Source organism: Acipenser ruthenus, unplaced genomic scaffold (assembly GCF_902713425.1).
Source record: "Acipenser ruthenus unplaced genomic scaffold, fAciRut3.2 maternal haplotype, whole genome shotgun sequence".
Lineage (NCBI taxonomy): Eukaryota > Metazoa > Chordata > Actinopteri > Acipenseriformes > Acipenseridae > Acipenser > Acipenser ruthenus.
This window is the reverse complement of record NW_026708041.1, coordinates 1-15,382: the sequence shown is the minus strand read 5'-3', so window position 1 is coordinate 15,382 and position 15,382 is coordinate 1. Positions and strand designations below refer to the sequence as shown.

The 15,382-nt window shown below is 36.5% G+C and overlaps 1 protein-coding gene across 3 annotated transcripts; it reads left to right on the top strand.

The window, feature by feature from the left end:
• Window positions 1-8: 8 nt before the first annotated feature.
• On the top strand, window positions 9-14,631 carry LOC131728708 (zinc-regulated GTPase metalloprotein activator 1-like). 3 transcript variants are annotated; one of them, XM_059019689.1, is made up of 9 exons: window positions 9-169; window positions 1,266-1,352; window positions 1,635-1,731; window positions 2,299-2,390; window positions 6,389-6,448; window positions 10,365-10,402; window positions 12,137-12,183; window positions 14,359-14,445; window positions 14,526-14,631. In XM_059019689.1, exons 1-9 carry the CDS (start codon window positions 70-72, stop codon window positions 14,602-14,604), a joined length of 687 nt encoding a protein of 228 aa, XP_058875672.1. In that variant the 5' UTR covers window positions 9-69; the 3' UTR covers window positions 14,605-14,631. The 3 variants fall into 3 exon arrangements, with proteins under 3 accessions (XP_058875672.1, XP_058875673.1, XP_058875674.1); XM_059019690.1 differs by lacking the exon at window positions 6,389-6,448; XM_059019691.1 differs by lacking the exons at window positions 10,365-10,402; window positions 12,137-12,183; window positions 14,359-14,445; window positions 14,526-14,631 and adding an exon at window positions 6,714-7,116.
• Window positions 14,632-15,382: the final 751 nt, after the last annotated feature.

Genomic DNA, 15,382 nt, shown 5'->3' with positions numbered 1-15,382 from the left:
TTTCAGTGGAAACCAGTTATGGGTAAACAGCAAGCAGGAAATGAATATTGATGTTCTTGTGAAGCAGTAATGGAAAACGTTTTATTGGAAGAAGAGGATGACTGCCCTGAGCTGGTTCCTATTGTGCAGGCCGATCAAATACCGGTGACTATAATTACAGGATATTTAGGTATGTATCCCGTTATAAGACATTTTTGTAGTTTTTTTTTAATGTTTTGGGCAGAGGGCAATATGTATTAACAACAAAATAGGAATATGCAACAGCATAAACGTGTTATTTTTGTATCCTTTGGTCTTGAGGAAGGCTACAAAGTCTACCTAATATTGTTTATGGACAAATCGTTATTTATTTATTTATTTATTTTAACAAGGTGCTGATTCTTTTAGCTTTACAGTAGATGAGTCAGAAACACGATTGTCAATAATATGATTGTCATATTTTTTGTACAATAAATGATCAAGACTAAACTAATTACTGATAATATCATGATAAACAGTTATTTCATCCCTACCATAGAGTATAAGGTTTTTTGATAGTGAACTAAAAATACAGGTGTTTAACCTGGTTTGAATATCACCGTGTAACAAAATATATATTTTTTTTTTGGTTCCTGGGTAGTAAGTGTTATTTCCTAATTGCTTATGCCTCAAAAGTATAGAAAATGGCTATTATTCCCCACAAACTTTGCTTTTGTGACCAGGACAGTGATATTTTGAAATTTACCTATTTCCAATGAGAACACGGGCAAATTTGTGTCTTTTTGTTCACATAAAGTCCGAAATAAACAACATATGAATCCAAATTAACATGTATTTATACTAAAGTAATACAAAAATGACTACAAAAGATTTAGAAGTGAGTAGTTTTTCGAGATTTACGATTATACTGTAAATCACTTTCACGAATCAGCCCCCAAATGTAGTCTCCCATCATGTTCTCGTTATACTGTCCTTGGTAGCGTCGTTCAAAGTCCAGTATTGGAAATACTGTTAAACAATAATAATAATATTAATGCGGTCTTGTTTTACAAGAGTTTGTTGTTTTACATAAGTCAAGTTTATCCAGAGTTATTACAATTTTCAAATAAATCCAGCAAGACATTCAAAAGTTACAAGCCTCACAGAAACAATTATCCAAACGAGAAAATGTTTTCAAAAGTTTATTTAATGTAATGTAAAACTCCAAGCTTGGAACACTTTTAAATATGTATTCTCCATTTAATTTTTGAATTCACCAATTAACATAATATATGATTACTTCTCAGGAGCTGGAAAGACAACTCTTTTGAATTACATATTGACAGAGCAGCACAACAAGAGGATTGCAGTTATTCTGAATGAATTTGGGGAAGGTATGCTGTCACTAAATGGGCATTTTAGCCTGCAATTAATTTGATTAACAACGTACTGATTGTCAGCTTAACTCTGTAGCATGTGTCTGTTGACTATTAACTGTTCTCGGGGATTAGATGGAAAATGCTAAGAATCAAATCAAGCAGTGACGTGTAACTGTGAGTTCATTATGATAGATCTCAACGTAGCTGCTTGAAGTCCTGCAGAAGCTTTGTAATTACATTCATTCATGTTTGCTGTACCTGTTTTTCCCATGCTTGTTTCTGTGTGGCTTGTTTCAGGAAGTGCCCTGGAGAAATCGTTAGCAGTAAGCCAAGCAGGAGAACTTTATGAAGAGTGGCTGGAGCTCAGAAATGGCTGTCTTTGCTGTTCCGTAAAGTAAGTATATTGTTGAAGCTTAAGAAGAAGAAAAAAGGATTTGCTGCACTGTTAAAATGTGAACCCTTAGAGTAAAGGACTGGGGTTCAGTTTGCTCACTTGCCTCTCAACCTGTACAGGTAATGTTTATTTGAGAAGAATTTGTATTGGTGTTGTAATTCCATGTATTTCCACAAGGGGGTGTATAAACAACATTGTTTTGTCGCACTGAAAGTTTGGTCTAAAACCAGTACATTCTGTAAACAGATGAAGTTTGTTGTCTTTTGGTACACCCTTACTGTATCACTCACAGCTCTAGAATGTCTGTAATATAGCTTGTTGCTTATGCTTGCACGGTTCTGTGTGTCCATTTTTATTTTCAAAAGGAAGAACATACATCTCGGAGAATATGTAGAGGTCCAGAACCCTATTGAAAGCAGTTGAATTGCAAGTTTTTGTGTGTGTCAAATTAACAAAAGAATAAAAATAACACTCGGGAGTAGCCATCTGTTAGTGTTATTAAGTCATGTTAATCATACTTAAACATTTGTTCAGTGAATAAAGTTAGAATTTTGTGTTGTACTCTAGGGACAATGGACTGAAAGCAATTGAGAACCTTATGCAGAAGAAGGGTAAATTTGACTATATCCTATTGGAAACCACTGGGCTAGCAGATCCAGGTAAGAAGGGTTACTCTTTTCTAAACTGGTACTTTGGTGCAAGTCCAATTTCTTTTGTTCTGTTTGTTTAGTTTTTTGTACACACAAAAATTGTGTTTTTGTTTACACACAATAAGCTGCGGCTGTAAACTATGATTTAATTTAATTTATCTGAGCGTTCAAATATGGGTCACCAAACTCAGTTGAACAAGGGTGTGTGCTCAGTGCCTCAGAATGTGATCAAATTAAAGCTGAAAACATCAGGAATCCAGAGTGACATTATTTAATTGAAAGAAATAAATGACATTTCACCCACATTTCACCCTCCCTGTCCGTGATGTGGAGCTGATTCATGTTTTTGGAGCCGGGAGTTCAAATAAAAGGTTAAAGTTCAATACATGTGATATGTGCATGTACAGTAACCTGTGCCCCACATGGTGAGAATATGTCATTTAAGTTGCAGAAATGCTCATTTTGTTGAGGTTCAGTGATATTTTACTCCTTGTAAGAATGACGTACAAAAATAAAGGTAGTAGTTAACACTTCTTACATTGCTTCCAACAGAAAAAAAATAAATCACTGACTTCAGTGAACCCTTCCTTCCTCAAAGTCATGTAGCACTTTTTGCAGGCTGCCAGCCCTGTGAGCCTACAAGGCAGCTGATGCAATAACTGAAGCCTAACCCTTCTTCTTCAACAAATACTTCAGAACTGAGCTGCTTGATCCAGCCTCAATTTCAGCTCACAGGACAAATTTGGACCTGTGAAATGTATGGCTAATTGTTAGAGATGTCCCATTTACAACATGTATTTAAAGATGGATGAGATGACTGTCTTAGAAATGAAAATACTTGGTAAGCAAGAGGTCTGAATGGCAAAAACAGGCAACAAATGCCTCCCACCCAGTTCTGTTTCTATCATTTTTTTGAGTGTTGTGTTCAGGAGAGGCCTGTGGCAGTGGCTGGTAAGGTAAAACATGCTGTGAAATAGTGTTCAAGTAATTAATGCAATTGCCTATACGATGCAGAAGTGGAGTAAACTTTCTTGCACACTGCCAATTTTGGTCCTGTGCTTTTTTATTTTTATTTTTTAAAAGGCTAAAATGGCACTGGGGAAGCATAATTAAAATGTTACTAATGTCTTTCTGCATAACTTTCATCACCAGTAATGTACTCCCATGTGTGTAATGGATTGTGCATCCCCTGTCACTTGGTTTAGCCCTGTTGTGTTCCAGATATGACTGTGTTGGTGCCACTAGTCAAATAGCCTAACCTTATCACCCGCTTTACGGTATGATAATTGTTTATTCAGTTGTGATTAAACTTGCTGAAGACGTCCAGAATCTGGTAGCATGTAGAGGCTGTTTGTCTGTCCTTTTGTGTCTGATGTCACACTTACATTTTTACATACATCTAGAAAGCCTCCTGTCCATTTCAGATTAAACTGAGGAAATGTATTTGCAAGTTGAGTGTATGAGAATCTGTTTTTTTATAGAGGCATTTATCTGTGTCTCAAACTTACATACTTCGATTTGTACTCAAGATGTAGGTCAAGGTGATTGACTTTTTCATGTTACTGATAGCTCTTTTTGTATTTTTAACAGTAGACGGGAATTCATTTCACTGACATACTTGATATGACAAGAGTGTAGTTTACATATTTTTTGATAATACAAATGTTATGCTTTTACTGCAATTATAACCACTAGTCACACAGAATGTTGTTTGTAGTGCAGTAAACAGTGCATAAATAGTGTGCTTTTAAATACAATTGAAGTTTATCCCTAGAGGTCAGATATTTCCAATTTAAAGGACAGACAATCCTAAATTCAAAACTCTGTAATTGTCATGGTATAGTAATTCTTTTTTGTGGAGAAAAAAGAAATTGATTCAGCCCTTACTGCAAGGGCAATCCTATTTCATCCAAATCGGAAAACTATTAAGCTTTTTTGAAAAAATCAATAGAAATCAGGAACTGGTTTGATTAGAAGGCCGCGGCAGTATCCTGGATGAGTAAGCAGTGGAAATAAGTGGCAGGTGTTTGAGCACTGACGTGAGTGGCAGTCCAGGGCAGCCTCGCCTCGTCAGTTTGGGAAGACGGCTCTGGACAGTAGCAGAATGAGTTTAGTTATCCTTCCTTTTCCCTTGAGTTTCATGCGCTGAGACAGGCCTGTCACTAACAGCTCCACTGAGAGCGAGAACAGTAAAAAAAAAAAAAAAAGAAAAAAAAAAACTACCTTTTTTTTTTTTTTTTTTTTTGCCGAAAGTCAATTGCAGCGTTACATGTTAAATCAGTTTTATGTCAAAATAAAATGTTATTTTCACATCAAATATTTACATTGCCTTTGCTCATCAGACTGTTTCCTTCAGGCACTGTCATCAATTTAAAAGTATAAGAAAGTAAAGAAGAAATCGCTTGAGGATTCCATTTTAACTGGAACAATTTTTAAAGAAAAAAGGCAAAATAACAATAACTGCAATACTGTGTGCATTTATTTCTAGCACCGCATAACATCAATGGTGGTGTTTCAGTTCCGTTAAAAACACGCATTAGACACTGTTCTTTATCTTAATTCACACACATTGACGAGTAAGTACCAGGGTTCTGAAAAATAGTGTTCCACATCCCCACGTGACAACTTTTTACACTTACAACTTTAAAGCCTGTTTCAAAGCTCTTTTAACAAATGCACTCCAATCCTGATTACAAAAATAAAAAGTTAGCTGTACTTTTATTCTTTACATGTTTTACAAACAGTTCCCACACCATGTTTGTTTTTCTGTACGAGGTACCTGAGCTGAAGAACAGCTCCATGTAAGTAGAAGCTTTTTTTTTTTTTAGTATTGAGGTGTTATTTGGCAATTGGAAATACCCACAAAGCGTCCACCAAACCGCACTACTCTGGAATAATGGGGAAGACATTTGTGTTCATTAGCAACAAAAACTAGTGCTGCATCAAATCACGATAAAACAAACTCAAACTTGTTTAAAACAAACACATGCTGTCGTTCTTGACCGGCTGTGTGTGAGTCTAGAATAAGTCTCTGTCCACAGTATGCCTTTAAACTGTATTAGTTGCCTTTAAACTGGCTTAAAAATGTAAATATGGTTAGCATCCACACAACGCAGCGTTTAGTACAAGGCTCGAGTCCGGTTCTAAATTAGATTGCATCAGGTATTGCAGTTTGTCAGAAGTGTGGACGCTGTAATACCAAATTACATTTTTTGTGTATCCTCCAATATCCCCAAATGCTTTGTGATATGTTTGGCTAAATACTCAGAACAGGCACCTGAAGGACTTGCTACCAGTGTACACTCCGCACCAGGCATTCATTGTTATGCTTAAAAAAAAATCTGTCCAGACATCTCTGTTAAACTAGGGGGGAAAATACAAAAGCACAAAGTTAAATTAGGCGACTGTAAAAATGAAATGTGAGTTAGAAGTAGGAGCGGGGATGAATAATTCACGTAATTTGTCAGCTCTGTTTGAAGTAAATTTAAGGGGACCACAGTTAAGCTCAGGCAAGATATGAAGGTAAAAGCAAAGATTGTTTTGTAATTAACAGCTTTTTCTGAGTTTAATTATGAAACAGAATCGGCTCAATTTGCTTAAAGGGATGTCACCTGATTTACAATTGGGTGCCATGTAGTCGAGAGTTGTGAGGTTTACAGATGCTGTCTGAACAGGTGTTTTATTTCTTTTTAGCAATATGGACCTCTGTTAACATGGGACATAACATTTAAAATAAAATACAGTGCATGCTGGGATACTATCATATTAATTTCCACTGTTTATTGCACTGCTAGGCACAGTAACCAAACTATTTTAATAGTGTGTGTACGCATGAAGCCCGACTAAACATGAAACGGTACTTTACTGTGAGCTTTGAGCTGGATTAATTCAAACGTTTTTGAGTACGTTTCTCGAGATCGGTTATGTAGTGTGGACATGGCCTAACACTTCCTCTCAAGACACTGACCCCCCCCCCCCTCTCTCTCTCTTCTCTGTCTCCCGTGTAGGAGCTGTGGCCTCTATGTTTTGGGTCGATGCTGAACTAGGAAGTGATATTTACCTTGATGGTAGGAAAAACCCACAAATCCAATATTTATTTGAGGTTTGAATGTTAAACCAGGAACTGTATTAAGTGACTGTTAAAAAGAAACCGTATTAAGTGACTAAACAAAAACACAAGTGAAGACCCTTCTACGGCATATCTAAAAGTGGAGAAAAATGATTTGGAGGTGGGGGTTCTGATAGAAGGTTAAAGGTCAAAATGGCAAGCGAACAGATTATTCGTGGGCCAGGTTTAACAAGTTTTTGCTCATGGAGGTCATTGTCACACAGGTAAACATACTCTATCAGGATTGAGGAAAACCTTTAACTTCAGATCAAGAACACTTGGGCGATCCTCTGTTTTGGACACAATTCTCAATAGGAGTAGTACGAGGAATATGGATACGTTTTTGTACAGTTCCAGAGTTATGTAATTTAGTTCCCCTTTGCATTTGAATTAAATCTTTGAAGAGGAAATGGGTCATAACATACATCTAAAATAGGCACTTTCTCAAGAAAGAGTAGAAACTGTGATCTGATTTGGAATACATTGTTAATTATGACCTTTGCTACAAATCATTTTTAAATCTGTTAAAAGGAATTGGGTCATGTTCCAAAAAATTCTACGACAGTGCTGTATAAATAAGATTATGGTTGCAGATTATTGTAGCATACATTAAAGTTTCTAACTATTTTTTTGAAAATGAACAGTTTTATTTAAGTGTGTGTCGTAATGAAATGTGAAACAAGCAATGTGATTGGTAGAGCAAGGTTCCAGCTGTCCGTATATTGGATGGATACGGACAGTTGGAGCCTTATCACATATTCTAAATCACTGCGCTGCCTCACAGAATTTTAAAATAAGTACCAGTAGCCATTTTCCTTATACTCACTTACAGCTGTAACTATGAAACAGAGTGACCAGTTACCTGCAAAAAATCCCATAGTAGTAAGTAGACATGCCCATTTGGATGAACAATTAAATGAACTGGAACATAGCAATACAGAAAATACCAAACAAAAATACCAAAAATATAAACATGCTGTCTTTATGCTCACTCACCCCGACTTTGTCACTTCAAATAATGTATTTTTAGCGGTTTGTAAACGGTAAAGAAAAACACAAAAAGACACTTGTGCACATTATCCATCCATATTTGTTCAAGATCTGCTCTGACGCAGATCTTGAACAAATGACTGAAATCCGAGGCGTTAAATTTATTTTTATTCCTCACGTCTGTTCTGCTCAGTGTGTCTGCACTGACAGGAAGAAAACAAAATACCTTGGTGCCTTCTCAACATTTCAATGGCAATGTCCACAATAGCAAAAAAAATATTTACTTTCTTTTACGTGTTTTAATTGAATTAATTTACTCATCTTAACTTGGTGTGTTATTAAATAAAGTTATACATGTGACTGTTATTTGGCATAAGGATATTTAATAAAAAACACTACTCATTTTTTGCTTACATGATTATTATTTTTTTCTTCAAATCCACTGTTTTACCTGGATAATAAATGCAATAAGTCTCTTTAGGGTGTTTGTATGCATTGAATATATGCACCTAGGCATCCGTATATCCGACGTATATGGACGCCCAGCCGGGCCTTATTGCATGAATATATCTATCTCATATATATCAAATAACAACCGCTGATTGGTTAAACAGCATCACATGACCGATTCACACTGAATAAATCACTACGTACCACTACATTCTAAATTCCATGACAAACTGCCATTTTATTTGTTATTAGTTACAAAACCACTGCAAAAAATGAGTGACATTCCACCCATTTCCTTCAATATATTTGGGGATAAAACTCCAGATAACTGGTACAACACTAACTTTCTGAGTGAAGCAGCAGTCCACCTGAAAAAAAAAATACAAATGAAATAAGTGCACCAGCAACTGTCAAGAGTAACACATAACAGTAGATGAGGAACAGCTAAATGAAATAGAAGAAAACAAAGATTGAAAAAACACAGCATGGGCTGTTAATGTACTTAGACTGGCTAAAGAAAAAAAATATGGACATTCATTTTAAGGAAATAAGTCCAAAAAATCTCAACAACATAAGGGAATTTTATGCCAGTGCATGAAGTTCAACTGGGGACCAGTATTCGGTCTCCAGTTTTATAATGCTGAACTGGACTAAATAGATATTTTAACAGTAGAAGTTTTAACATCTCTGCTGACAGCGAGTTTAAAACCAACAAGAACGTATTCCTGTCAGTCATGAAAACTTTTAGAAAAGCAGGTAAAGACAAGGCCAGACACCACCCCCTGAATTACCTGCCTGGATTTGAAGCACCTGCGGGAAACTGAGGCACTGTCCCCTGACACCCCGGTCGGATTGGTGCATAAAGTCTGGTTCGATCCTCAGCTTAATCTGGCACAAAAATATCTTTTGAGATCCGAAAGGATGAAAACGGACTTGAATGCGTTCCTCGCATATAACGAGGACACAAATTCACCTCAAGATCCGGCGTCAGCATCCATCGCAGCTGCTCCCCTGCCTTCCTCAGTGTCATTTGAAACTCTGCCCATCATCAGCTTATGCTCAGTCCTCTAGTTTTGAGATGCCACTTTCAATGCAGATGTACAGTATACACAATAAAAGTTTGTGGTTTTGTCTTAATTTAAAATGTGTTTTAAATAATTATTTTTCTTTCCCCAAATGACAGGTGTTATAAGCGGTTAAACCACTTCGGGTTCTGATGATATATATACCACTTCTGGGGTGGTTAAAGGCCCTTGGCTTACGCCTCAGGCCTTATCACCTCCCCAGGCATGGTGTATATTGTGGGAAGTGTAGAAAGAGAGAGAAAGAAAAAAACCTGTTTCACTTCGCTTAATGTCATGCCCCGTTTTATTATCACGATTTTTCAAAAACCACTCGCCGTGCACGATCGGTTCGATGAGGAATTACCTCTCAATATCATCGCGCAAACCCGCTTATTGTCGCGTTTTGTGCAGCCTGTCAAATGCTGCATGGCTGGTCTTTACTAAGTAACCACAGTATATCATTAATTCATTTCCAACACAACTAACAACCAATGATCATCTCGGCTGATAAACTGACATTTTGTGCAGCCTGTCAAATGCTGAGTGGGCAGTCTTAACAGGATACAGTTCAGTTACAAAACACCAACGTCACCAGATTTCTTTAACATAGTCATTCACACAAGAAAAAACCCACCAAGTACAACACCTAATTGATAGGTTCTAATTGATAGCTCATCTCAATTCATGCCTATTTTAGATAATGACACAAACAGTTCCATTCCAGTTAATGATACAAAACGTATTTGTCCTGTAGTAAACTATATGCATTTGTTTCAATATAAAGAATATCTAAATGTAAAGTATTAAAACACTGCTCTTTAATTCACCGTTAGTTTTCTTTCTTTTTTTTCTCGCACTCGTAATAGGCAAACGTGAAACCCGGTTTATATCACGAATTATGCCTGCATGGCAATCATGATATAAAGCGGGTTCATCTGTGTGTGTGTGTGTAATAATAATAATAATAATTATAATAATAATTATTATTATACATATACACACACACAGTATATATAAACACAAGTATGTTTCGAGTTAAGGGGAATGAAAGCAATGAATAGAGAACTTTTCGAAAGTCAATTAGCGACTCTCTCTCTCTCTCTCTCTCTCTCTCTCTCTCTCTCTCTCTCTCTCTCTCTCTCTCTCTCTCTCTCTCTCTCTCTCTCTCTCTCTCTCTCTCTCTCTCTCTCTCTCTCTCTCTCTCTCTCTCTCTCTCTCTCTCTCTCTCTCTCTCTCTCTATATATATATATATATATATAATATATATATATATATATATAATATATATATATACATATATACATATATAACAACATTTCAGATGTATTAAATGCATTAGTTTACTGATTTTTTTTTTTTTTTTTTTTCAGGTATTGTAACAGTTATAGATGCAAAATACGGCATGCAGGTAAATATTTTTAATTACATTTTTTGCATAATTTAATATAGATAATGCTAGGAGTATGTATTACATACATGTATGTGTAATTCAACTACATTAACGAAAAGGCAGAATTATTATGTCCTGTCAGTTTACGTTGGTAGTGTTTTTGAGTATAGGGTTTGAAATCCAGATACTTTTTTAAATTGAAAATGAATGTGTATTGTCCTTGTTGTTATTTCATGTCTTTTTAAAAGCAGCTTGTCTAAGCAGTCTCATAATAATCTTATAAAGCAGTTACATGGGGTCCTTCAAAAAAGATTCAACTGATGTGCAAAATATGCAAAGGCATGTGTGAAAACAGAAGGATTTTATTTCATTTCATTTCATTTTTGAAAATATACCAACATCCTGTTAGCGTTTGAACCAGCCCCCCCCCCAACCACTTCTGAACCATCAACTTGTGATTTAAACAATTCCAAGGCCAGTAGTTGTAATGACACCTGGATAATAGGCAGCAATTTAAGGGTGTCATGCTTCACGGATCGAGCCTTTCGCAGCTGTAGCTGTGAGAGCCGTTGCATGGCCCAGGAGCCAAATTGAAACTGAAGGGGTAATTGATATCAGAGCCTATCACTCTAATGGGATTGTCACCTAGTGATCTGAAATATTCATTTCCTAATCATGGACAAATGATGGGACAAGTAGAAATGCCAGTTCTTAGACCGAGTGGCTGACACCTCAGCCACAGACTTTATTCTTTTGTTTTGTGGATCTACAAACCTGGCATCTTTCAGTATCTCCTGAATAAATGGGCAACGAGTTACAAAGAAAAGGTCAGAATAAGGGTTGCGTTTTTATCCTCCCTGTTATTACAGATTTAACGTTGACAATAAAAAGACGCAGATTTGAAATCCATGAAGGGATGAGGTTATATTAGAAAGGAAATTGGTTTATCTTTTAGGGTCAGATTGTTTTAAATGTATTATACTGCTTGGATCAAACCCATTTTTATCTGTCAGTCTTTTTAATTCCGAAAATGTCACTCCTGCCGATTTCACAAATCACAACATATCAGAAAACAAAAAATTGTCTTTTTGATAGATTTTGTAAGGCATAAAAGATTACAAAAACTTTACAAACATACCTTTTTTTTTGCTAAGTTGATATAAACTTTGACTTTTATTGTACAATTTTACAACACACTTGCTGGGCTACTAGTGTCAAAAGTTAAACACCACATAATGAAATTTATTTTAATGTTGTGTTTTAGTCTCTAAATAGATAAGTAAATAAAATCTACACCCATGACAAATTTAGTTTTATTTCAACTGTCTTTCTAGTTGCATTTGCTATTAACTTTATCATGTGAACGGTGACCCACATTGTATTTAAATGTAGATTTAGTTAGCACATTTATATACTTGAGGGAAGCATTGCAAATTGAGGTTATGTATGTGTACTGTTGTGAAAGAAGGGTGCCTACCATTTGAAAATCAGGGAATGTGCAGTTGCAATTCCTCAGAGTTAAGAAAATGCATTTCTTAATAAGTATTCAAGATTTGGTAATTTGGGTTTCTCATTAGGCTAAATGTACAGCACTGTATACAGTAAACCAAGCCAGTATATATCTGTAGTAAGGATGCTCCCACTGTCTGAAGGCCTATATAAAAGCATCTAGTGTATAGAGTGGTGTAGAATGAAAGTCCTGAAATTGTGTCTTGCAAGCTAAATCACAGTTGCAATTATTTTTTTTATTAGCATTTAACAGAAGCAAAACCGGACGGACTTATCAATGAAGCAGAAAGGTACCAGTAACCGTGTGTTCTTGTGCTGTTTTACAGCAAACATACTAAACAACAATTACATTTCGTATATGTAGCCTGCTATAACAGTGCATATATTCAGTTAGCTATGTTCTTCTTCATATATATATATATATATATATATATATATATATATATATATATATATATATATATATATACAGTACTGTGCAAAAGTTTTAGGCAGGTGTGAAAAAATGCTGTAAAGTAAGAATGCTTTCAAAAACAGACATGTTAATAGATTATATTTATCAGTTAACTAAATGCAAAGTGAGTGAACAGAAGAAAAATCTAAATCAAATCCATATTTGGTGTGACCACCCTTTGCCTTCAAAACAGCATCAATTCTTCTAGGTACACTTGCACAAAGTCAGGGATTTTGTAGGCATATAGTCAGGTGTATGATTAAACAATTATACCAAACAGGTGCTAATGATCATCAATTCAATATGTAGGTTGAAACACAATCATTAACGGAAACAGAAACAGCTGTGTAGGAGGAATAAAACTGGGTGAGGAACAGCTAAACTCAGCTAACAAGGTGAGGTTGCTGAAGACAGTTTACTGTCAAAAGTCATACACCATGGCAAGACTGAGCACAGCAACAAGACACAAGGTAGTTATACTGCATCAGCAAGGTCTCCCCCAGGCAGAAATTTCAAGGCAGACAGGGGTTTCCAGATGTGCTGTCCAAGCTCTTTTGAAGAAGCACAAAGAAACGGGCAACGTTGAGGACCGTAGACGCAGTGGTCGGCCAAGGAAACTTACTGCAGCAGATGAAAGACACATCATGCTTACTTCCCTTCGCAATCGGAAGATGTCCAGCAGTGCCATCAGCTCCGAATTGGCAGAAAACAGTGGGACCCTGGTACACCCATCTACTGTCCGGAGAAGTCTGGTCAGAAGTGGCCTTCATGGAAGACTTGCGGCCAAAAAGCCATACCTCTGACGTGGAAACAAGGCCAAGCGACTCAACTATGAGGGCAGCAGTGTGGAGTAGTGGCTAGGGCTCTGGACTCTTGACCGGAGGGTTGTGGGTTCAATCCCCAGTGGGGGACACTGCTGTTGTACCCTTGAGCAAGGGACTTTACCTAGATTGCTCCAGTAAAAGCCCAACTGTATAAATGGGGAATTGTATGTAAAATAATGTGATATCTGTATAATGTGATATAATGTATAATGTGCTATCTTGTAACAATTGTAAGTCGCCCTGGATAAGGGCGTCTGCTAAGAAATAAATAATAATAATAATAATAATAATAATAATAATAACTATGCACGAAAACACAGGAACTGGGGTGCAGAAAAATGGCAGCAGGTGCTCTGGACTGATGAGTCAAAATATTTGGCTGTAGCAGAAGGCAGTTTGTTCACCGAAGGGCTGGAGAGCGGTACACGAATGAGTGTCTGCAGGCAACAGTGAAGCATGGTGGAGGTTCCTTGCAAGTTTGGGGCTGCATTTCTGCAAATGGAGTTGGGGATTTGGTCAGAATTAATGGTCTCCTCAATGCTGAGAAGTACAGGCAGATACTTATCCATCATGCAATACCATCAGGGAGGCATCTGATTGGCCCCAAATTTATTCTGCAGCATGACAACGACTCCAAACATACAGTGAAAGTCATTAAGAACTATCTTCAGCATAAAGAAGAACAAGGAGTCCTGGAAGTGATGGTATGGCCCCCACAGAGCCCTGATCTCAACATCATTGAGTCTGTCTGGGATTACATGAAGAGAGAGAAGCAACTGAGGCTGCCTAAATCCACAGATGAACTGTGGTTAGTTCTCCAAGATGTTTGGGCCAACCTACCTGCCGAGTTCCTTCAAAAACTGTGTGCAAGTGTACCTAGAAGAATTGATGCTGTTTTGAAGGCAAAGGGTGGTCACACCAAATATTGATTTGATGTAGATTTTTCTTCTGTTCACTCACTTTGCATTTTGTTAATTGATAAATATAATCTATTAACATATCTATTTTTGAAAGCATTTTTACTTTACAGCATTTTTTCACACCTGCCTAAAACTTTTGCACAGTACTGTATATATATATATATATCCTGTTTTGCTAAACAGTGATTTTTATATTTCAATACATGATTCTAGTTCATTTAAAGTAACTAGTATAATAACCTCTTAGTATGCTGATTTGGTGTACAGGCAGGTTGCACTGGCAGATCTTGCTATCATCAATAAAACAGACTTGGTGGAAGAAGAAGTGCTGAATCAGCTGAAGGAAGTTGTCCGGTAAGATTTGTGATGTCATTTTTAGAACTTTACACTCTACGCTGTTTTTAAAAGATAACTTACTTCATGTCATTTTTCAGATCTATAAATGGGCTTGTCAGAATTCAAGAAACGCAGAAGTCAAGGTATTTTTTTTTTCTATTTTCTATAATTAATTAGACCAAAAAAGGCCCGATTTTTTTCCCTTTTATAGTCTGAAGTTTTGAGTGAGATAAAATTATGTAAAAAAAAAACCAAAACACTAAATCTTCCTTAGACTTAAATGCAACCGGCACTCCTGTTCTCTGATTGCCTTTACAGCATTTCCCTGGGAAGAAGAATTAGTCCATATACTGTGGTAACATCATTAAAGTATGCAGTGATCACAGAGTAGTATGGAATTTAATGTAAAGAATCTGGTAATAGTTGTAATGTTCCTGTTTAAATAATAGTTTTCATTTTTAACCTTTTCACTCTTGGAAATCACTGAATCAAACAGTGATAAAAACTAACACTGTTTACAATTGGATACAAGTGCATAATAAACAAAAAAAATCTGTAACAAGTCATTTATGAGGGCTGCTTTGTAGAGCTGTCAAACGTTTCACTTGCGGATTGATTTGCAGCTCGTCAAAAGTGATCATTATTGATTACGATCCGACAGCATCAAAAGCCACCAGAGCTCTGTTTTGAAGTGTGTGGGTGGGAGCAGCAGGGGGGACAGGGACACCTTTGAACTAAGATGCATTGGAAAGACCCAACTTTTGCTCTAGTGCTTTTTTTTGTTTGTTTTTTGGGGACTCAAAAGCTTTAAAACACACAGGGCCAGATGTACTGCACCACTTGCGGTAGTTTAGTTTTCCTTTTATGTTTTTACTAGAAACAACATACAAGTAGATACACAAATCTCCTACATGAACTCACCATTGCTTATTCTGTTAGGCAGTGTCAACTTTTG